This window comes from Pongo abelii, chromosome 4 (assembly GCF_028885655.2).
Source record: "Pongo abelii isolate AG06213 chromosome 4, NHGRI_mPonAbe1-v2.0_pri, whole genome shotgun sequence".
NCBI lineage: Eukaryota > Metazoa > Chordata > Mammalia > Primates > Hominidae > Pongo > Pongo abelii.
In genome coordinates, this window is record NC_071989.2 from 732,519 (window position 1) to 754,920 (window position 22,402).

The 22,402-nt window shown below is 59.6% G+C and overlaps 1 protein-coding gene across 8 annotated transcripts in view; it reads right to left on the minus strand.

Moving 5' to 3' along the window:
• Window positions 1-21,982, minus strand: part of LOC129059314 (probable palmitoyltransferase ZDHHC11B) — a 65,859-nt gene extending 43,877 nt beyond the window's left edge. For 3 of the 8 annotated variants that reach the window (XM_054555324.2, XM_054555323.1, XM_054555315.2), the window contains exons 1-6: window positions 14,339-15,045; window positions 7,479-7,615; window positions 6,327-6,422; window positions 4,903-5,016; window positions 4,190-4,411; window positions 3,331-3,423 (exon numbers count right to left, since the gene is read on the minus strand). In XM_054555324.2, the coding sequence (XP_054411299.1) occupies window positions 3,331-3,423; window positions 4,190-4,411; window positions 4,903-4,911 (324 nt within the window). In that variant the 5' untranslated portion in view covers window positions 4,912-5,016; window positions 6,327-6,422; window positions 7,479-7,615; window positions 14,339-15,045. The other 5 variants (XM_054555318.1, XM_054555316.1, XM_054555321.2 and 2 more) reach the window with 5 other exon arrangements.
• Window positions 21,983-22,402: the final 420 nt, after the last annotated feature.

The following is a 22,402-nucleotide window of genomic DNA, read 5'->3' on the forward strand; positions in this document are numbered from 1 at the left end:
AGCCATCCCCAGCCCTGGACAGTCACTCCCAGCCCCAGACAGTTACTTGCAGCCCCGGACAGCTACTCACAGCCCCAGAAAGACCCTCCCAGCCCAGACAGACCCTCCCAGCCCAGACAGACCCTCCCAGCCCAGACAGACACTCCTAGCCCTGGAAGGCCACTCACAGCTCCAGATGGCCACTCAAAGCCCTGGATGGCCACTCACAGCCTGGATGGCCACTCACAGCCCCTGAAGGCCACTCACAGCCCCAGACAGCCACTCACAACCCCAGATGGCCACTCACAGCCCCAGACAGCCACCTGCAAACAAGATGCAGGTTGCAAGAGGGATGGAGCCAAAGAGCGCCCAGGATGAGTGTATGCCACAGTCAGCACTCACGTCTCTCACTGAAGCACATCCTTGGACCCCTGGCAAGGCTCTCTGCGAGACCAGCTGGGACCAGCCCATTTCAGACTTGTAGATAGGGTGTGGCCTGACCTCCCAAGGGAACTTTAGCTGCACAAGGCACCCAAGACCCAGAGACTGAGCTCCAAATCCCTGGGGAGACACCCTTGAATCACCAAGCCACATAGGGTGGTTGAATGAGAGGCCAAAAGCCTTACTGGCAGTGTGTGCCTGTCTGTGCATGCCTGGGTCTGTGTGTGTGCTCACAGAAAATCCATAGCTTTAAACACACATTAAAAAGTAAGAAAGGTCTACAATCAATGACCTAAGTTTCCATCTTAAGATGATAGAAAAAAGAGCAAAGTAAACCCAAAGTCAGTTGAAGGAAGTAGTAAAAATAAAAGCAGAATTTTTTTTTAAATGGAGTAAAAACAGGCAAACCATAGAGAAAATTAATAATTAAAAAGCTGACTCTTTTCAAGATCAATAAAAGGGATAAGCCCCAGGAAGACTGATGAAAAAGAGGGAGGAAGACACAAATGGCCAGCATAGTGAGGAAGGAGGGCGCAGCACTCAGACCCTACAGATGGGAAAAGGATTGCGGGAAACACTGTAAACACCTGTATTCCAAGAAATATGACAACTTACATGAAATACTCCAATTTCCTGAAAAACACAACCTATCAGCTAGGCGCGGTGGCTCACGCCTGTAATCCCAGCACTTTGGGAGACCGAGGTGGGTGGATCACAAGGTCAGGAGTTCGAGACCAGACTGGCCAATATGGTGAAATCCTGTCTCCACTGAAAAAATACAAAAATTACCTGGGCGTGGTGGCACACACCTGTAGTCCCAGATACTCAGGAGGTTGGGACGGGAGGATTGTTTGAACCCAGGATGCAGAGGTTGCAGTGAGTCGAGATCACACCATTGCACTCCAGCCTGGGTGACAAGAGTGAGACTCCATTCCAGGGAAAAAAAAAAAAAAAAAGAAGAAGAAGAAGAAAAATACAACCTATGAAAATAGAAACAAGAAAACAGAGAAACAGAATAGCTCTTTATCAAAGAAACTGAATTCATTATCAAAAGCCTTCCCATAAGGGAGACTGTTGCACTTGGGGAAAATTCCAGCCAAGTCTAGACTGAGGGGCCTCCTGCGGGCAAAGGCACCAGTTTCTCTGAACAGTCAAAGGCCTGGGAGCAAAACGGATGGAGGAAGGGGGGCTTCAGGGACACAGCAGCCCCATGGCACGTGGGCTCCTGATGTGAGCCACGCATCTGTAGAAAGACTTGTTTCGAAAATTGGGGAAATGGCCATATGGATAAGAACGAATTTATAATGTAAAGAAATGGCTATATAATTTTTAAGTGAGATAAAACATGGTGTTATAAAAATAAAAGTTTGTTAGACACAAACTGGAGCATTTACAGGTGAAATTTCCCGATGTCCGAGATTTTTTAAGGTTACTCGGGTACACATGCGTGTGAGATATAAAACAAGGTTAGCAAAAGCTTCACTGTTGAAGCAGGTGACTGGCACCCGTGGGTCCGCTTGACTGTACTCTCTACCTCTCTATAAACTGAAAGACGCCACAGGAGCAAGTTTCGGGAAGGAGAGACATGGCCTTGCCCGTGGCTGAGGCGCTCAGGCTGGCAGGCTGCGGTCCTCAGGGTACCTGCTCACGCTGCATCCAGCCCCTACGCCACCCTGCCCGCACCACAGTGATACACACCACGCTCACCATTTACCAGAGACCTGCCGGGGATGGCCCAGCCCAAGGACCACGCAGTGGTGTTGAGAGGTGACAGCATGCTGGCAGCCCTGGCAGCCCTCACTCACTCTCAGCACCCACTCTGGCCACGCTCGAGGGGCCCTTCAGCCCACCGCTGCACTGTGGGAGTCCCTCTCTGGGCCGGCAGAGGCCAGGGCCGGCTCCCTCCCCTTGCTGGGAGGTGTGAAGGGAGAGGCGTGGGCGGGAACCCAGCGCGAGTTCGGGGTGGGCATGGGCTCCACGGGCCCTGCACTCGGAGCGCCCGGGCAGTGAGGGGCTTAGCACCCGGGGCCAGCAGCTGTGGAGGGTGCGCCAGGTCCCCCAGGAGTACCGGCCTGCTGGAGCTGTGCTCAGTTCTCACTGGGCCTCAGCTGCCTCCCCGCAGGGCAGGGCTCAGGACCTGCAGCCCGCCATGCCTGAGCCTCCCCACCGCCATGGGCTCCTGGGCAGCCCGAGCCTCCCCGATGAGCACCGCCCCCTTTTCCGTGGCGCCCGGTCCCATCCACCGCCCAAGGGCTGAGGAGTGCGGGCACATGGCGCGGGACTGGCCGGCAGCTCCACCTGCCCCCCGGTGCAGGAGCCACTAGGTGAAGCCAGCTGGGCTCCTGAGTCTAGTGGGGACTTGGAGAACCTTTATGTCTGGCTAAGGGATTGTAAATACACCAATCAGCACCCTATGTCTAGCTCGAGGTTTGTAAATGCACCAATCAGCACTCTGTATCTAGCTAATCTGGTGGGGAGTTACCCAGCTAAGGGATTGTAAATACACCAATCAGCACTCTGTGTCTAGCTGAAGGTTTGTAAACACACCAATCAGCACCCTGTCAAAACAGACCAATCAGCTCTCTGTAAAAGGGACCAATCAGCAGGATGTGGGTGGGACCAGATAAGGGAATAAAAGCAGGCTGCCTGAGCCAGCAGCAGCAACCTGCTTGGGTCGTCTTCCGCACTGTGGAAGTTCTGTTCTTTTGCTCTTCGCAATACATCTTGCTGCTGCTCACTCTTTGGGTCCGCACTGCGTTTATGAGCTGTAACACTCACCGTGAAGGTCTGCAGCTTCATTCCTGAGCCAGGGAGACCCCAAACCCACCAGAAGGAAGAAATTCTGAACACATCCAAACATCAGAAGGAACAAACTCCAGACATGCCACCTTTAAGAACTGTAACACTCACCGTGAGGGTCTGCAGCTTCATTCTTGAAGTCGGTGAGACCAAGAACCCACCAATTCTGGACACAGTGTCACCACTTCTCCACTGAGGAAGGCTCTAGTGAGGAATAACACATCTACTTTCAGAAATATGGTTCCAGTGCCCCAAGACATCAAACGCAGGCCAACTGTCCCCAGGCCCCTTTGTCCCCACACATCCATGTCTTAGCAATCCTAGGGGGCCTGGGGTTTCTCGACTGAATGCCACGGTCGGCTGCGGGTAGTGCAGAGCCCACATGCCCCATGGACGTGCACCCTGGGAGATGGGAGCAGATGCAGGCTCCCGCCCATTGGAAGATGATGGGAGCAGACGTGAGCCCCCGCCTGATGGGAGGTGAGAGCAGACACAGATCCCCTAACCACTGGAAGACAGGAGCAGACACAGGCCTCCTGCCCTCTGGGAGATGGGAGCAGACCCGGGCCCCCAGCCTGCTGGGAGATGGGAGCAGACCCGGGTCCCCCACCTGCTGGGAGATGGGAGCAGACAGCCTGACATGGGGTCAGCAGCTGCCCTGTCCAACCTCACCCTGAGCCATGCGGGAAAGGTCTGACACAGGGTCAGTGGCTGCTCTGTCCATCCGACCATGGGCCACGCAGGAATGGCCTGATGTGGGGTTAGCAGCTGTCCTGTCCTGACCCTGAGCAAGGGCTGCACAGAGCACGAGTGGCCACTGGGCCCACCTGCAGGCTCGGGGGATATAGTCTGGCCCAGGGCAGGTGACTGGTACCGCCGGGCAGCCATGGCCCAGACCCCACAGCCAGGTCCATCGCAGGGTTCTCCAGGAACCCCTCCCGCTTAGACCATGCCACGATGAAGAGGATACCACGTAGGCGATGTATTTCCACACATGAGGCAGGAGGGGAATGAAGATCCCGAAGGTGGCCGAGGAAAGGCCCACGAAGACAGCCCAAGTCACCACCTGGAAGTAGTGCAAGGGTAACGACCAGCCGTTCACTCTGGAGATGCGGGGCGGCAAGACCAGCTGTTCATTGTTGAGTATGGCTGCTGGGGTGACGGAACACTGGCTCCCGGAGCGGGTGTCCATCTGCAGGACACAGAAGGGGAGGACCTGCGCCGTCAGCTCCAGGGAGGGCCGGCCCCGCCCACTGTCAGGGAGACCACGGGGACTGGGAACGTGGCCCCCAGGACCAGCACTGACAGCCAATGGCCCAGCACTGCCTGGGGCCAAGTTCCCCGCAGAGGGAGCAGGGGTTGGGCTGGAGTCGATGCAGGGCCCTGCCCAGGGTAATGAACAGACATGCTGCAGAATCTGACCCCGGCCAGAGCCGAGTGGCAATGGAAAACAGCTCTGCAGGGTATGGAGGACCCTGGGCGGAGGACCTGGCCAGTGGCAGACCTGGGTGGATGACTGAAAGCAACGGGAAGACCCGGGCTGCCATCTGGACGGCTGCAAGATGGCTCTCTCCCCACCCGCACACATGTGGGGCTCCGGGTCCCACACCAGGACGCAGCTCAAGCTGCACAGCAGCCAAGGCCTCCCGAGGGCCGACACTTGCCTCAGCGCACACTACACACCTGTCTCATCTCCGTAGGCTACATAGAGCAGCTCCATCTCGTCCGACTTCAAGTCACCAAATACTGAATTATTCCGCATCGAAAGCGCAGTAGTGGCACTGGAGAGAAAGGTGACTGGGGGGAAGAGGAGAAAGAGAGCATCACTGGACTCACTGGAAGGACTCGGTGTGCAGGCCCCACCCCGCTTCTCCAGGGGCTGAGGGACCGCCTGGCTGGCAGCCAGCATCCCAGTCTCACCTCTCTTGCTCTCCACAAAATTCTCGCTCCTGAGTTTTCCATGTGTAACCAGCAGGGGTGTAATTCACCACCCCTCATTTTACTTCTGCAGGCCAAAGACGGCAGGGAAATGAGCTCTCTGCAAAGGGGTGAGCTCCACAAGCAAAAGAGCTGTGTGGAGACGTGGGCAGAGGGCACCGTCTGTCACTGTGGAGGATCCCAACCAACACACACCACAGGGACCACGCCTGCCCAGGGCCAGCTCTCGCTGTGGGGGACACGGGCCAGGTGTACTGTGCGGTATCCCATAGGGCGTGGAGCAGCACCCCTGGCGTCTCCCCACCAGATGCCTGCAGCACCCCCAACCCCAGTGGGACCATCAACACGTCTCTGGACACTGCCAAACATCCCCAGGAACAAAAGTGCTGTGGTTGAGAACTGTGTTAGAGGGTGAGAACAAGGAGTGTGTCAAACACAACAAAAAAAAGTATCAACAACCACAACAGCCCCAAGAGGAAGAGGGGAGCAGGGGCTGGTGAAGGCAAGTGGTGAAGGCAAGAGGATCCTTCCCTGTGGAGGGCGTCCTTCAACAGGAGACCCAGACCAGGCAGAATTCCAACACCTGCAGCTGGAGGAAAGAACATTCCAGAAACAAGGAAGCTCTTGAGCCAAGGCCATGGTTTGGAGGGAATAGTGAGCTGTCCCATTAGCAGATGGCGTGAGTGGCTGAGGGAGAAAGGGCCGGCAGAAGCAGTGTCCATGCAGCTGTCTGCACGGGAGGGAGCCAGCAGAGGTGGAGAAGTGGAGGGTGGGGCCGTGCAGGAGGTCCCAGCAGCAGCGCAGCCAGGAGGCAGCAGTGCAGACGGAGAGGAGAACACACAGGCCAGACCCAAGGCCCAGGGGCCACACATTCTGACCCCTGAAGGGATGTTCTGTAACGCAACAGGGACAGAAACACAAGGACCCCAAAACACTGACCAAGGTGAAGTCCAGTGATGCAACCAAGGTCCCCGCTGTGTATGTCCCCATCCAACACAAGTTTCATTCCTGTCACTGTAACTGATCTCAATCCTGCCCATGCGAAAATATGAATCCAGGTACAGTGAGGAAACCCTGAAGCAGGAATCAGCAGCATTTGCCATCACTCCACTAAACCCCCGCCACCTTCCCTGCTCCGGCCGGCTCCTAGGATGGGACTATGGATTTACCTTTGTTTCTTCTCTCGTCTTTGAAGCCCAGCGTGGGGAAGCCTGGGAGCAGCTTACTGGAGAGCGAGCTCAAGTCCACTGGGTGGGTCTCCTCCTCTGCAACACAGACGTGGCAGGCCGTGAGCGGCAGGCGTGACCCCAACGCGGTGCCCCAGTGCAGTGCCATGAGCCCTTTCTCCACATCACAGTGGATGTGATTGGTGCGGGTGGGGGGACTTTATAATGATCACCTGAAAACAAATTTGCAAAAGCCAACTACCATTCTCAAAACTAACTGCATTTCAATTTCTTTATCACCCCAAAGTCAACGCAATAAAAAATACCGCATCGCTGGCCACCACACCAGCAATACTTTGAGAACATTTTCAAATGGATCACTCAACAATTCCAAGAAGAAATCTTGTCCTGCGTGTTCTAACAGCGAAACGGTGGCGTGTGCACCCGGAGCGCATGAATCTGACAGCATGTCTGCCACGCTCAAGTCACCACCCACATACCACTCATGGGATCAGAGCAGGAGTTCCTCAGTTCCCAACCGGTGCCTCGGTCTCAACACTCTCTTAAGCTAAATATGGATCAACAGTCTATCCTCTTTAGGAAAATAAGCTGAAGATTATATAGATCAGCCCGTTTTTATCCTTCACACACTGGAGAAAACCACGCTGGCATGGTGGAACTGGGTGAAAGACAACCAGCAGGCATGCGGGTGAGAGCGAGGGAAGCAGGAATCTAGAGGCAACCCTTGCCGGGCTGCGTGTTCCTCATGTGAGCCCGTGAGTGCGTTTCAAACCCAAGTGAGTCACACTTTCATTCAAAGGACAAGCCTCTTAATTACTCCCAGGCCAACAAAGCGCCCCTGACGGGCTGGACAGGCCTAGTGCACGCCATCCTTTGACACCGTCCTGGACATAATCATCTAACAGCTCTTCTTTTTCTAAGACTGCTTTCCAGATTCAAGGAGCAGGCTGGGCCAGCACTCCGGTCTTTGCTGAAGACTGAGTTTGGGATGTGAACCCTTCCTGATGCTAGTGAGGTTTGGCCTTAGAGGCCTCTTGGCAGCTTTTCAGGAACGTGGCTCGAGTCCCGCTGCTCACAAGGAGCCCTGACTGAGGTCTGACCAGCACCACAGCCCTGCGAGACGGCTGTCCACACCTCCACTCGGTGCACATGTCCTCCAACTCCAGCGACAGCTTCTTGGCCACCCAGTCCTTCGAGGGGTACCTCAGGGACTTGGGGCGGGGGGGGTCCTGTTGGCAGCTTTGGCGGGCTTGGCCTTGTCAGCCATGTTGCTGTGGAGGAAGGAGAAGAGAAAGGTGTCACCTGGGCCATGTCCCAGCTGACCGGGGTGCAGCCCAGGAGACCCCGCCATACCAACAAGCACCAGGATGTGGCGAGGGCTGAGATGGGCAGGCCCTCCTGGGGCTGGGCGTGGGGCCCCTCAGACACGTGGAGCCAGCTGCCCCGTAGGCACACGTGTCCAGCCCTGGGCAGAGCAGAGCCAAGCGAGGTCTTGCCCACTGCCGTCACTGGGGCAAGGACCCCCTAAGCCAGATAAAGCCAGCAGCACGCAGAGCCCAGGGTGGGAGCTGAGCTGGGTGCCAGGGGCTCCAGGCCGAGGAGGCTCAGGGTGTGACTGGCAGCATCAGAGCCTATCCCGGGTCCCCTCCCTGCCACAGTTCCACTGTCCCTCCTGTGGACGCCCGCTCTGCAGCTCTGGAGGACACCTCGGGATCACACCCTCCCCATGGTCTGTGACAGGGCACCATCCTCTGGGAGGGTCCACAGCAGTCGTGTGACAGCCGCTCCCTCCCCAGTGCAGAGCCTCTGACCTTAGATGGAGCTTTAGGCTGGGGAGGGTGCGTGATGGCCCTGGGGGCACCTCAGGATGCTCTTCCCAGGAGCCCTGGGCCTGCCGAGCCCACGGTGGCCCCGGCCAGGGGAGGGGACTGTGAGTGTGCAGGGCTGAGGCAGTGGTGGGGGCACCGGTATCAGGGCACAGGGACGCCCTCTGGACTTTGTAAGGCGCCCGCCCCCAGAGCAGGCGGCTGGGCCGTGGGGCTAAGATTGAGGGGTGCCACCCAGGCAGGGCTCGGGGACGCAGGGCTATGCCACAGGGCAGGGCTGCCGAGGCTGCCTCCCCACCACACATGGGCTCTGGTAAGACCCAGTCAGGCCCTGAAGGACTCAGAGTGAGGTGCTGGACTCAGGGCACGACAGCTGCTTCCGCAAGGGGCCTGGACGCCAGCTCAGCCGTCAGCACTGCACTGAGAGCTGAACACGGCCTCTGCCCACAGACACAAGAGCCGGTGGGAGGGTCCGTGCCGAGGACACAGGTAGGTGTCCCAACTCTGGGACTCATGAAGCCCTCTCAGATTTGGAGTTCTCAGCACCAGTCATGGCCAAAGTGTGGCTCTGTCATCGTGGGGGTCCTGAGTGTGACCCCTGCTGAACGTGAGATCCCACAAATTCCCCCAAAACAGCCGGAAAAAAATCCAGGGGCACTCCCTACACAGAGGACCTTAAGGGCCTCAGGCCCCACCCACTCACCCTTTTCCCTGGAAGGCACCAAAAATGCAGATGCCAACCCAGTGGAGGACGCATGGGCAGGATCCTGGTTGGGGCAGGGCCGCCTGGGGGCAGGATCCTGGTGGGGGCAGGGCCGCGTAGGGGCGGGATCCTGGGGATGGAAGGGCCGGGTCAGGTGTCCGAGCCAGGAACAGTTTCCAGTTTTATCGCTGACACCATTTCTTTGTCTGAAACAGGAGCTTCTCACAGGCCTGGCTTGTGTTTCCCCTGGGCCTCTGCAGCAGGGGTCGCTGGACAGGAGGAGCGGTTGGGAAATTACCAGAAGCAATGGCGGGTTTTGTGAGCACCCAGAACAGTGGTGGGCGTGCGGGTCAGAGAGAAAGAACCTTCTGGGATGCTTCAAACTCAGGGCTGCGTTCTGTGGTCTCATCTCCTGTGGGGACGCGCCTGAACAGAGACCCTTATTCATACACCTCAGCGAGTCATCTGAGAACCTGCACCCCGTGGGGCCCGTCTGGGAGCAAAGGGATGAGGGAAGCCCCTCGGAGCCACCTTCAGGGCTCACGCAGGACGTCCCAGCCCATCAGCACATGCTTTGCACGAGTTTTTGGATAAGCTTGGAGGTTGGCCTTGGAGGGCTGAGCGGGACAGAAACCGTCCTGCCCTCATGAGGCCTATCAGTTGGGACAAGTGATAAATAAACAAGGCAATGAAACATCAGGCAGCGAGGAGTGAAGAGGAGAAACTGAGGCAGGTCAGAGGGAGGCCAGCAGGCAATTTCAGACCCGGCGGAAGAGAACGTGCGTGAGCAGAGATGCGGGCAGGTGAGAGTCACGGTGCATGAGAACGGTCCAGCCTGCGGCCCCTGCGCCAAGGTGTCCCTGAGCCCCTGCTGGGCAGGCACCACCTGTGCTGGGCTCAGCCCCTCTCAGCACAGCAAGCAGCATGAGATGGCATGCATGAAAGCACGGTGGGGGCCGTGGGGGACAGGGCAGAAAGGAACGGGTCAGGCCATCGCCAGATCTACCGAAGACAGACACTGGCTTCAAACGTTCTGATGAAAAATGCTTCGGGCCAGGACTTGGATACCCACGTCCACTGTCCCACTCACGCTGAGGGGAGTGAGGCCACCTGCAGTGGGTGTGAGCTCAGAGATGTGGCCACACCCCTGCGGAGGGTGCTTGGTGACTCTGGGCTTCCCAGGAAGACGAGGGTGACAGCCGTCAACAGCCGAGAAGAAGGAGTAGATGCAGGAACCCATGGCCATCACACGGGAGTGAGGCCACGGGCGCTTTGGAGGGCTGAGAACCAGGCCCAGAAGCTTCTAGAGGGAAAAGTGGAACCCGTTCCAACTCAGCCCCGGCCTTTCTGCACCAAGGGGTAGAGCAGTGCCGACCTCAGACGCCAGCTGCCAGAAATGCTTCTAAAGCCCGCCTCTGCGTGGGGTGTGTGCTGAGGGGTCTCACACGGGGACTCGCCTCAGAGCCCATCCGAGCTTCACTGTTCTAGGTTCTTGTAGTTTTGTTTTACCTCAAACATGGATTAGCTTAACAAAACATTTTTTTAACAGGTTTTTAAACTAAAAATGACAGAATGAATTAGGCGCGACGTGCCGCTGTGGGAAGACAGCCAGGCTGCTGCTGGGTCTGGAGGAGCAGGACGCGGGCCACAGACCCGAAGCAGGAGCGGAGGAGACGGGAGCCGCGCTGTCTGTTTCGCTTCATTAGACCCATGTGCTGTTTCCACAATGACGGTAATAAGAATACATTTAATTTTAAGAGAACATGGAGGTGTCAGATGGACAACGAGCCTGGGCGGGCGCCTCTCCCTTGGTGCTCTCCACCGAGCATGGCATGCAGCTGTGCCAGCTGCTTCTCCTTGGACAGGCGTCCTCCACTTTCCCAGTTTCTGGGTGCAGCGCACCTGAGCCCTGAGTGCAGACCCTCACACCATTTCCCCCAGAGGCTCTGCTCTTTCACCATGAGGGAAAAGAAGGTTGTGTAGCAGAAGAGACTCCAGGAAGACAAACTGCTCACCCAGGGGTCAAAGGACAAGCTCCAGGCATGTACCCACCATCTCCACGCGTGTGCCCTGAGCCCCCAGGGGGTCCCTCTGCACTCCCAGACCTGTGCCCACCATCCCACATGTGCCCTGCATTCCCAGGCCTGTGGCTTGCATCCAGGTGTGCACCTGCACCCTCTCCCACTGGCCAGCACCTCCCAGGTAGGAGGGACGTGCCCAGCCCTGCCCTGACCCAGGTGCCTGCTCACAGCACATGCCCCTTCCCTGGCCAGGCCCCACAGGAGCCCAAGTGGGGCCCAGCCAGGAACTGCTTGGAGGCTGAGCCCACCCCACTCGCGCCCCCACCCCCAGGGCCAGGACCTGCTTGGAGGCTGAGCCCACCCCACTCCCACCCACCCCCAGCGCCTCCCCAGGAAGTCAGGAGGATGGCGCCTATGGGCTCACCCACGGGTGTGGGCAAGACTGTGTGGTCCAACTGGCATCTTCAAAACAGGCTTGGAGAGGGCAGAAGACGAGGGCAGAGGTGGCACCACAGACCTCAGAGTGGGACAGGCAGAGGCAGACCCCAGAGGGTGGCTGTCCTGGGGAACGAAGCGTCCTCGCTGGCCGGGGAACACCTGTCCCAGGTGCATCACCAGCTCCAAGGACTCGGCCACCCAGGCGGGGCTTTGTCCCAGACACCCCAGGCCACCTTAGCCCCAACCCCACGTGCTGTCCCTGTTCCCAAGAGGCCCCAGGGAAAATCACCTGGGCCCCATTTGTCAGAATGAATCTCCTGGGAAATGCCTTCAGACTGGACGCTGGACTGCCAGAAGCCAAACCTACAGAAAAGCTGCCAGAACAGAAGTGACAGGGCTGGAGAAACAGCAGCCCCAGCCTCTGATCACGGAGCTGTCCAGGGGCTGGAAACCTGGGTGTCCCTGTGGCATCAGTAAGCAGGGCCAGGGGCCAGGCACTAGGATCGACCAGGGCTCTGTCACTAGGAACGGGGGTCTCTCACTTGGGCCACGGGATTCTCACTAGGACCAGGGGTCTGTCAGTCACCAGGGCCGGGGCCTGTCCCTTGGGCCTGGAGCCTGTTACTAGGACCTGGGGTCTCTCACTAGGGCCAGGGGTCGGCCCCTTGGGCCTGGAGCCTGTAACTAGGGCCTGGGGTCTCTGTCACTAGGGCCAGCTGCTGTTCTAAAGGTAGCAGCAGCCTCGGTGCTCCCTTGTTCATTGCCCACGCCCACGCTGGGGTGGCACCAACAGAGCCTACATGATCACTCTCCACATGGACGGCTGTGGGGTGGCTGAGCCTTGCTGGTGGAGGAGGCTGGTGGACAGGCAGCAGTGGCTGGTGGTCAACAGCAGTGCCGGGTCAGAGGTGGAGGCAGGAGCCACGGAGCCAGTGGGAGTCACCACCCCTCTCAGCTCATCACCCCTCCCTGGCGCCTGAGACCTCAGAGTCAGCCCTCGGCCCTCGTCAGGCTCTGGCCTCCCTGAGAACCTCTGTCCTGGTCACAAGTGTCCTGCAGGCCCCCTGGGTTGTGCTGGGCTGGACCAGGCCAGGGTGTGATCTCTGACAGCTCCACCTGCCCTGGAGAAGCCACCAGGAGCTTCTCCAGCTGCACCCTCCAGCTCGCTCCTAGGCAAGTGCCCATGGTGGGACAGCTGCTTGCGCCTCAGTCTTCTCATCCTTGAAGGGGTGCAGCCCCCTCCCCATCTCCCTCACACCCGACGGCCTCATGCAGGCACAGCCCGAGGGAGAACCTGTCTCTGCGGAGAAAGACACTCTGTGATGGCAGCCGACTGGATTCCACCAGATCCCGAAGGCAAGCATTCCTCGGGAAGTGACCAGGCTCGGAGCATCCGGCACGCACGCCACACACTCAACCCAAACCTTCTGTTAGCTCAGGTTCCCGGGAGCCCTGCGTGCTTCTCCCTGGCAGGAGCCGGCGCTCGTGCCCTGGAGAACTCCCTGTTCAATGATGACAAGGCGTTCCCTGGTGATTTGGAGGCCTGGGGCCTGGGTGCGAGCTGCTCCCTCTACCCCTGGACACGCTGCCCAGGAGTCCAACGTGCTGTGACCGATGGATGCCCCTGGCAGGGGCCATGCTGGCTCAGATGCCTCTCACCAACCCCTTCCTTCCATGCCCTCAGGGCACTGGCATCCAGGAAGCTGTGAGGGGCACACCGTGCTGCAAGCTGATTGGGTAACAGGTTGGGGGAGTGGGGGCCAAGGCGCTCAGCAGTATTCAGGCATCTCTCAGCTGGCGACAGGAGCTGTCCCAGGCCCTGCAGGTGGGCCTGCATGCCAGGAACTCCTGGGGTCCCTGGTCCTCTCTCCATGGGCAGATTCCCATGCAGATACCCCGGCCTCCGCAGGCTCAGCTGGGTGTGTTGCCGCTGGGCTCTTCAGAACCTTTACGCCCAAGTCCTGTCCATGGGGAGCACCCTCCACCCCGGGCCGGCTGCCATCACAGCCTTCAATCCTGCCCACAGTCCCTGGAGACTGTTGTCATTAAACCCCACTCCTGTTTAGGAAACCCCAGGGCCAGACCTCACTGCCGGAACGGGACCCTCTCGCGCCTGCAGGTGGCAAAGCTCCCGAGGGCCTGATGGACCCTCCAATGCCCCACAGCCACAGGTCCACATTGCTGCCGAGGCCCTGGGATGGCCCCTCTGGAACGCCCAGTGCTCCATCATGACCTGGCCCCAGGACGCTGACTGAGGCAGCGGAGGGGATCGGGACCAGGGGGAAGCAGCCTCCCAGTAAATCTGAAGCACAGGCATGGCACAGCCCTAAGGGAGACCTTGTAGGTGCCTGGCCAGCAGGGCTGAGGGGAAAGTCCCCACTGCAAGGCGCCTGCTGGGCCCACGCAGTGTGGTCCTGTCCTCACGCTGCCCACTGGGCATTCAGCCTGGACAGCTCTCAGCTCCAGAGACCCTCGCTGGTGAACAGGACAGCAACATCAAGGACCGCAGCGACCCAAAGCCCCAAAAGCAAAAGCCACCCTCACAGAGGAAGGAGTGGACAGAGCCCCCGTGGAGCTCACTCACTCCTCCTGTCCCTCCAAAGGGCCTCCTAGGACCCGGGAGCCCTGCCTTCCTGCCGAGGAGGTGCTGCCCCGAGTAAACAGGGTCAAGGAACAAAGCAGCTCAGCCCCCACTCCTTATTTCAGAGCCCATTTGAGCGCAGCACAGCCCTTTGGCAGACGGTTCTTGTTTTTCACTATCATCGCACATCACTCCTGCTCCCCCGGATTCTTCCTGTGAACGGCCCCACTCTTCTCACCCCTGGGCGCCTGTCAGGCAGTCAGAGCTCCCAATCAGACCAAAGCTGGCATTTTCGAGTCTGTGCACATCCCACTGCAGCACAAGACGCAGTGTGTCTGGAATTGGTGGGTTCTTGGTCTCGCTGACTTCAAGAATGAAGCTGCGGACCCTCACAGTGAGTGTTACAGTTCTGAAAGATGGCGTACCTGGAGTTGGTTCCTTCAGATGTTCAGATGTGCCTGGAGTTTCTTCCTTCTGGTGGGTTCATGGTCTCGCTGACCTTAAGAATGAAGCCGCGGACTCTCGCAGTGAGTGTCACAGCTCTTCAAGGTGACGCCTCTGGAGTTATTCATTCCTTCCAGTGGGTTCCTAGGCTCGCTGGCTTCAATTCAGACCTTAGTGGTGAGTGTTATAGCTCTTAAAGGCAGCGCGTCTGGAGCTGTTCGTTCCCTCCCGGGGGCTGGTGGTCTCGCTGGCCTCACGAGCAAAGCTGCAGACCTCCCTGCTGAGTGTTACAGCTCAGAAAAGCGGCGCGGATCCAGACTGAGCGGCAAGATTTACTGCTAAGAGCAAAAGAACAAACTCTCCACAGCACAGAAGAGAACGGAGGAGAGTTGCCCAGGGGGTTGCGGCTGCCCGCTTTTATTCCGTTATCTGACCCCACCCACATCCTGCTGATTGGTCCATTTTACACTGAGCTAATTGGCCCGTTTTACAGAGAGTTGATTGGTCCGTTTTGACAGAGTGCTGATTGGTGCATTCACAATCCTTTAGCTAGACATAAAAGTTCTCCAAGACCCCACCCCACTCAGGAGTCTAGTTAACTTTCTCCAGTGGATCCCGCGCGGGGCAGCAGGGGGAGCTGCCCGCCAGTGCTGCCCCGCGCGCCCGCAGTCCTCAGCCCTTGGGCGGTCGATGGGACCTGTCGGGGGCGGCGCCCTTCGGGGAGGCTCCAGTAGCGCGGGAGCCCGGGGGCGGGGGCGGGAGCCCGGGGGCGGGGGCGGGAGCCCGGGGGCGGGGGCGGGAGCCCGGGGGCGGGGGCGGGAGCCCGGGGGCGGGGGCGGGAGCCCGGGGGCGGGGGCGGGACCTCCGCATGGCGGCAGCGGGTCCCGAGTCCTGCCCAGCAGGGAGGCGGCTGAGGCCCGGCGAGAATTCCAGCATGGCGCAGGCGGGCCGGCAGTGCTGGGGGACCCGGCGCACCCTCCGCAGCCACCGTGGGACGGAGGGGCAACAGGGCTCCCGGACTCTGCAAAGGATGCTGTGGCGGAGACTGATACGGGTCTGAGACGGCTGTCCAAGGCCCAAGTGAGAGTTAAACCACATGCCCAGCCAGTGCTCACCACCCGGGCCAACACCATGTCTCCAAAGCACGGCACAGGACATTCCACCAACGGAGCATCCCAAAAGGGAATAAACTAGAGATACCGGCTGGCTCATCCCATCAACCATGTGGGAGACTCGGCGCCTGCAGATGCGGTGGGACCTGCCTCCATTAAAGGCACCTTCCGTGGGGACAGCCAGGACTCCCACGCGGAGCACAGCAGGTTAGAGAACACAGCCGGGCTCTCACGGGAGGCATAATGGGTTACAGGAGAAAACAGCCGGGGCTCTCACGGGGGGCAGAGCAGGTTACAGAACACTGCAGAACCAGGGGCTGGTCCCTCATCCAGCGCAGCTTCACTGAGCGCCAGACGCACAAGGACCCTGCCCTGCCCCGCCCCAGCCCACTCACTGCCCTGGGGTTACCCTCGGGGCTCCAGGTCCGGGGCACCTGCAGGCAGCTGGGACCAGGCTAGGTCTGGGCCAACGGTGGCCCCATCTAATCCCCAGAACCTGTGAACGAGACCTTGTTTGGAGAAAGGATCTGGAAATGAGATCATCCTGGATTATCCACAGCTGAGCCCTAAATCCAATGGTGAGTGTCTCTACCTAGAAGAGGCAGAAGAAAAGACACAGAGAGAAGAGAAGGTGCAACAGGCTGAATTCGTCCCCTCCAAAATCCATGCTGGAACCTAATCCCCATTGTGGTGGCATTAACAGAGCCTTTGGGGGATGAGATTGAGCTACGGGGGCCAGGCTCCGGGGAATGACTGAGTCCCTTATCAAAGGGCTGGGGCATGACGACGTGGCAACCAGGCCCTGTCTTGGAAGCAGGAAAGGGCCCTTGTCAGACGCCAAGCCTGCAGGTACCTTGATCTTGGACTCTCCAGCCTCCAGAACTGTGAGAAGTGAACATATCATTTCGTAAATTACCATGCCTGGTGCTGTTACAGCAACACACACGGACTAACACAGTCCCATGAGGCTGGGACTGCAGTGATGCAGCCATACACATAGGACAGCTGGAGCCACCAAGAGCTGGAAGAGGCAGGAAGGGTCCCCCCAAGCCTCCAGAGGAAGCTGACCTGTGAGATGCCTGGACGCTAGGCTTCTGGTCTCCAGGACGGTGGGGGAATGCATTCCTGTTGTGTTAACCCCGGACTGTGTCAGTTGTCAGAAGCCTCTGGACACAGTGACACAGCAGGTGGGACCAGAAGGCTCAGCACCCCTCACAGGGAACAAAGTCTTTGGAGGCCCTCAGGTGGCACTGAGAGGCCACAGGGGGCTCCAGAGGCCCTTGGGGGTCTGCCTAAGCAAGGATGGGTGTTAGGCCAGGGCTGCCAACAGCACCTGCCTTCTGAGACCCATCCAGCCTCTGGTTGCCCATTTTTAGGTGGAGAAAATGAAGGCTGCATACGTGGTTGGCGTGAGGAAAAGTCAGTTGACGGGAATTTCCTGATTTAAGGAAAGGTTCAGCTGCATCTGTATGCTAAAGGGCTGTCCTCCAGATCAGATCAAGAAGCCTCGGGAAGGTAATGCAAAAGAATTTCTGATATCCTTGGCGTGGGGGAAATTTGTTACACGGACACAGAAAGCCTTGCCTTGCAGGAAAAGATTCTTAGAAGGCACCAGATTAAAAGAAAGAACTTCTGTTCCTTGAAAACACATCATCAAGAGAGTGAAAAGGCAAACCCCAGGGTAGTAGATGTTTGCTACACACAACAAATGTTGGCTTGTCTCCAGAATATATAAAGAACCTCTACAGATGAATAGGAACTCAATACACAAAGGGCAGCCGGCTTGAACAGGCCCCTCGGGGACGGGGGTATCCAAGTGCCCAGTGCTTGGTGGGAAGCACTCAGCTTCGTTAGTATGACCAGGAAAATGCAAATCATAAGGCTTCCACACAGGCTTAGAAAAGGCTAAGACATTGCAAACGCTGACAGTGGCAAGTGCGGGCAAGGACGTGCGTCAACAGGAAACTGTGGGGGTGAATGGCTTTAACCTCTTTGGGAAACTGCTTGGCATCATCTGATGAATGTAAAGACACACTAGATCCCAGACTCAATGGCTCCACTTCCAGATTGACCCAAGAGACTCGTGCCCACGTGCCCCAAAGAACATCCCAGGGATGCCCACGACAGCTTCATCCCTAGTTGCCAAGAAAGGGGAACCGCGTGGACACGTGCCTGCTGACAGTATGGCGATCTGAGGGACAGCGGGCATCCCCGCGGGAGTGTGGGCAGCACTGAGCACGAGCGCCTGGGGCTCCTCGACGCAGTGTGGACGGACCACTCGCACACACTATTGATCCACGTGAGCCAGCACAGCAGGGTGCCCACTTCGTGGCTTCTGGTTAAACGTTAAAAATGGGCAAAGCCACAGCACGGTGCTCAGGAATTGGAGCTTCCACGGGAAAACTGGCGGTGAGTAAGACCCCATCCCACTCCCAGAACACGAAGAGAGGCAGCCCAGAACAGCTGGCACTAGAACTGCAGGTGGACTGTGCCAGGTGCCAGGTGGGGCCCTCACAGCAGGCGGCCTGGGGACACGTGGGCACTGGCGAAGGTGGCAGGAACAAGCCTGGTGGGAGGTGAGGCTGAGATGAGGTTCACCCCAGTGGCTCCATCCACGGCCCAGGCTCTTCTGGCACTGAGAAGGCAGAGGTGGCACCCCGCCAAGGGGCAGAGGAAACCGGCCCTTGGGCAGCCTTAGAAGAAGCGGGGGCCGGTGTGCGCAGGAGAGGGTGGACGCCCCAGAAGCAGCCACGGTGGCCAGGTCACCTGTGAGATGCCACGGGTGGGAGATGCAGGTAGCTGTGCAGCGGTGCCCTGGGCTCAGGGGAAGGGGCTGGGTCAGGTCCCCGGGGCTGGCTGGGGCCTGGAAAATGGCTCCCTGGCCCTGAGGCACCAGCAGCAGTTCTGAGTGGGGTGGGACTGGCCTGGTGTGTTTCTGGGCGGGGATCCAGTGTGAGCGGGTGAACAGTGAGTGGTGGCCATGGGCACGCTGAGGTAAGCACACTTCGCCCACCTCTGTGGGCCAGGAAGGCGTGTCACATGCTTCCTGACAAGGCAGAGGGTGCTGGGAGCTCGCCTGTGTCAGACATGAGGGCACTTGGACCAGGGCCTGAGTTTGAAGCCACATCCATACCCCATACACGGTGCTCACTGCTCCTGGCCCCACTGACTGATGACTGATGGCCAGAGGGAGGCAGCAGCTGTGTGAAGTCACCTGGCAGGTGCGGCTGTTGGTGGCATTCCCTGGGCGGAGGCCACGTTGGACATTTGTGAACAAATGAGCAGGTCGGGGTTACAGGATCTGGGAAATGTGGTCTGTGATGCCACGTGCCCTGGGTGATCACGTGGAGCCCACATGGGCAAGCACCTTTTATCATGCCAAGAAGTCAAACGTGAGATGCCATGTGGGGAAGATGCCCTGGGTGGGGAATCCTTGTGGGGGTTGTCCTGGGTGGTGCAGCCTTGGAGAAGGAATGGCCTAGGGGGTGGCTCTGGGATGTGGATGTCCTGGAAGGGGGAAAGCCCTTAGGGGGAAAGCCTGTTGCAGATGCCCTAGGAGGGAAGCCCTGTGTGAGAGATCATCTGGGTGGGGGCTGCCCCGGGTGGGGGATCATCTAGGTGGCAGATCATCTGGGTGGGGGATCATCTGGGTGGAGAATCATCTGGGTGGAGGACCATCTGGGTTGGGGATGCCCCAGGTGGGGGATCATCTGGGTGGGGGCTGCCCTGGGTGGGGGCTGCCCTGGGTAGAAGATCATATCAGGGGGATGTGGTGGGTTATGGCCCTGTGGCACCCCCAAACACACACACACCAAGAAGAAGCTGGTCTCCCTAGGAGGAGGATCCACACAGGGCACCTTGGGGTTTGGCTCGTGCATGCTGGGGACAAGGCCTGAGCCCCAGATGTGGCTGGGCCTGACCCAGGCAGCTCAACACCTTCCTTCCCAGGAAACACCTTTTGCTCGAGCAGTAGGAACTAGGCGTGTGTAGATTCTGCTGCCTGATCCTGGCTCCTGACTGAGGGTCTGTGGGCTCAGAGGGACTTGACACCCAGCCACAACCCTCCTGGGCACAGCCTTCTGGCTCCCCCAGCCCAGGCGGAGGCATTGAGCGACTCTCCTCACCCAGAGTGTCTTCCCGAAGGCGCTTCTGCCTGAGGGCACCAGGCTGGGCCACGTACTGCAGGGCGCTGACCAGCACTGGCCTGGGGGCCCCAAGAGCCCCAGATGGCATCCCTCTCACACACTCCTCCTGTCTCACCACCAGCTATAAATAGACTCAGCTCTCTGCTGGCACGGCCTCTCCCGAGGAAGCTTTTAATTCTCAGTGTCCTCTGCAGGGAGTGGCTCCCACAGACCTGGGAGGGAACAGACTGCCTGACTCTCCAGAGAGCTCCCTAGTCTCCATCTGCGATGGGTGATCCTAATTTTCTTTAGGAAGTTCTCCTGAGCCCTGCGTGTGGCGCTTTGGCCTTTGTGCCCACGGAGGCCCCCTGCAGCCCCTCCCTTCACGCCCTGCCCAGCCCCTGCACGAACCCTGTTTACTGATTCCCAGGCCTAGGGCAGCCACTGCCAGTGTGAGGCTTGCAAATTAGGGTAGGGGGTCAAAAGGAAGCCCCTTTTGACCATTTCTATGAGCATTCTATGCTCGTTTCCACAATGACCATTTATAACCTTGTATAATCGCTAAAACATTTATTGCAACTTCAGGGAATTCGGGAAGATGGACCAACCGCAGCTCTAAGATTAAAATGCAGCCAGTGACCAGCGGAGCTTCCTCCACGCACACGCGGTCCAATCCCCATGACTTCATGTTTTGTGAAGATGCAGAGCGAGTTCATGCCGGCGCCTTTCTGAATCAGAGATCCCTTTAGAAACCATGAAAGCTGCAGACCCCTCCCGGGAAAACGCACACACGCTCCTGGAGCTCGCCTTCCGCAGCCGCTCCCGGAGCCCGCCCCTCCCCCGCAGGCCCTCCGAGGATCACGTGGTGGGGAGGGGCTGGCACCGAGCGGCTGACAGGCGCGAGAGCCCAGTTCAAGGCGCCGGCATCAGGCTGCAGCTGCCTCACTCCCCTCCACTTCCTGCCCCTTCCCGGCCTTGGTCCAGCCCCATCTCCTACTCCCAGGCCACAGGGAGCTGGGTCACCTCCCAGGGGCAGGGGCTGGCTGGGCGCGGGGGGAGACTTCTCCCCCTGAGAAGTCAGGCGGGGAGGGGTGGCCGGGGTGGGCGGAGGGGCCCGGTCCTCTATCGGTCCCCCAGGGGCCTTGCACGCAGAAGAGCCAATAAACATGCCAGGTGGATCAGCGGTGACACTGAGAGGGAATGCAACTCCCCATCAAAACAGCAGCCCCCCAACCTCTATCAAAACAGCAGCCCCCCAACCTCTATCAAAACAGCAGCCCCCCAACCTCTATCAAAACAGCAGCCCCCCAACCTCTACAAAACAGCAGACCCCCGAACTCTATCAAAACAGCAGAGCCCCAAACTCTATCAAAACAGCAGCCCCCAAATCCCCATCAAAACAATAGCCCCCAACCCCCATCAAAACAGCAGCCGTCAACCCCCTATCAAAACAGCAGCCCCCCAACTCCCATCAAAACAGCAGCCCCCGAACCCCTCATCAAAACAGCAGTCCCCTCAAACCCTTATCGAAATAGCAGCCCCGCCACGGCCGGGGAGGAACGCGCTTCTCACCTCCCTGGGCTCCGTTTACGTAACCGAAACCGCAGAATAAAGGGCTCCTCAGATCCTCGGGCGCTGCTCTCAGGGGTGCGGGAAGGTGTCCCGGCAGCGCCTCTCCATCGCCACAGGCCCGCGGACGGTAGCCAAGGCCCGGGGAAGCTGGAGGCTCTGCGGGGGGCGGTCTGACAGCCCCACCTGCCAGGACGCGGTGGTGTCAGGACCCCGAGACCCGCTCATTCTGGGCCGTTTCTGTGGCCAGGGATCTCAAAACCTGCTGCGGGCAGTGGCTTCATTCCAGCCCTCCACGCCCTAATTTCCCACGCCTCACACAGGCGGCGGCCCCCTAGGCCTGGGAATAGGGAAACGGTTCGAGCCCTGGGCTGGGGAGGGCCTGGAGGGAAGGGCTGCAGGGGCGTCCGTGGCCGCCAAGAAAGGCCAAAGCGCCAGGCGCAGGGCCCGGAAAAAGTGACAGACCTGTCCCTGGCGCGGCCGACGGTGACCCCCGCCCGTGGCCTTTGAGAAGCCTCCCTGCAGCCTCCGGGCACCGAGTCCGCAGCGCCGAACTCCGGGCATCCCAATCCGGGGGCTCAGGGACGCGCGGGGCGGCCCGGGAAGGGGGCTCGGGGGAGCGCCGGGGGCAGGGGCTGCGGCGCAGGTGGCTGCTGGGGCTGACGGGCCCAGTCTGCGCCCCTGGGTGCCCCCGCGCCGCGCCCGCAGGACCGAGCCCCGCGCCCGCTTACCTTGGAGACGCAGCGACTGCAGCGGAGGCGCCTCCGCGACTCGGCCGCTCGCGACCTTGCTCGGCGGAGCGCTCCCGCCACCGCCAAGAGCCCGCGCGTCCCGCCCAGCCCCGCCCCGCCCCGGACCGCCCCCAGCCCCCGGCCCCCAGCGTCCGGCGCCCGCCCAGCGCCCCGCCCCGCGCGCTGACTGGCAGCCCCACCCCGCCCCCGCCGCCCCACCCCGCCCCGCCCCGGGAATGCGCGGGGCGCACCGAGATCTCTGCCTTACAAGGACGGCTCCGCTCAGGCCCCGCCGGCCGCCAGGTATCCGCTCAGCGCAGGGCGCGGCGGACCCGCGGGCCATGGGAACCGCTGGGCAGGGGCGGCGGGGCCCCTCACCTGGCTCTGGGGCCCCCCCGGGGACGACCGAACCCCGATCTCTGCGCCCCGCAGGACGCGCGTTGACGGTGCGGCAGGGGATGGATGAGCGCGGCCGCGGCCTCCTGGGGTGGGGTGGGTTGGCGACGGGG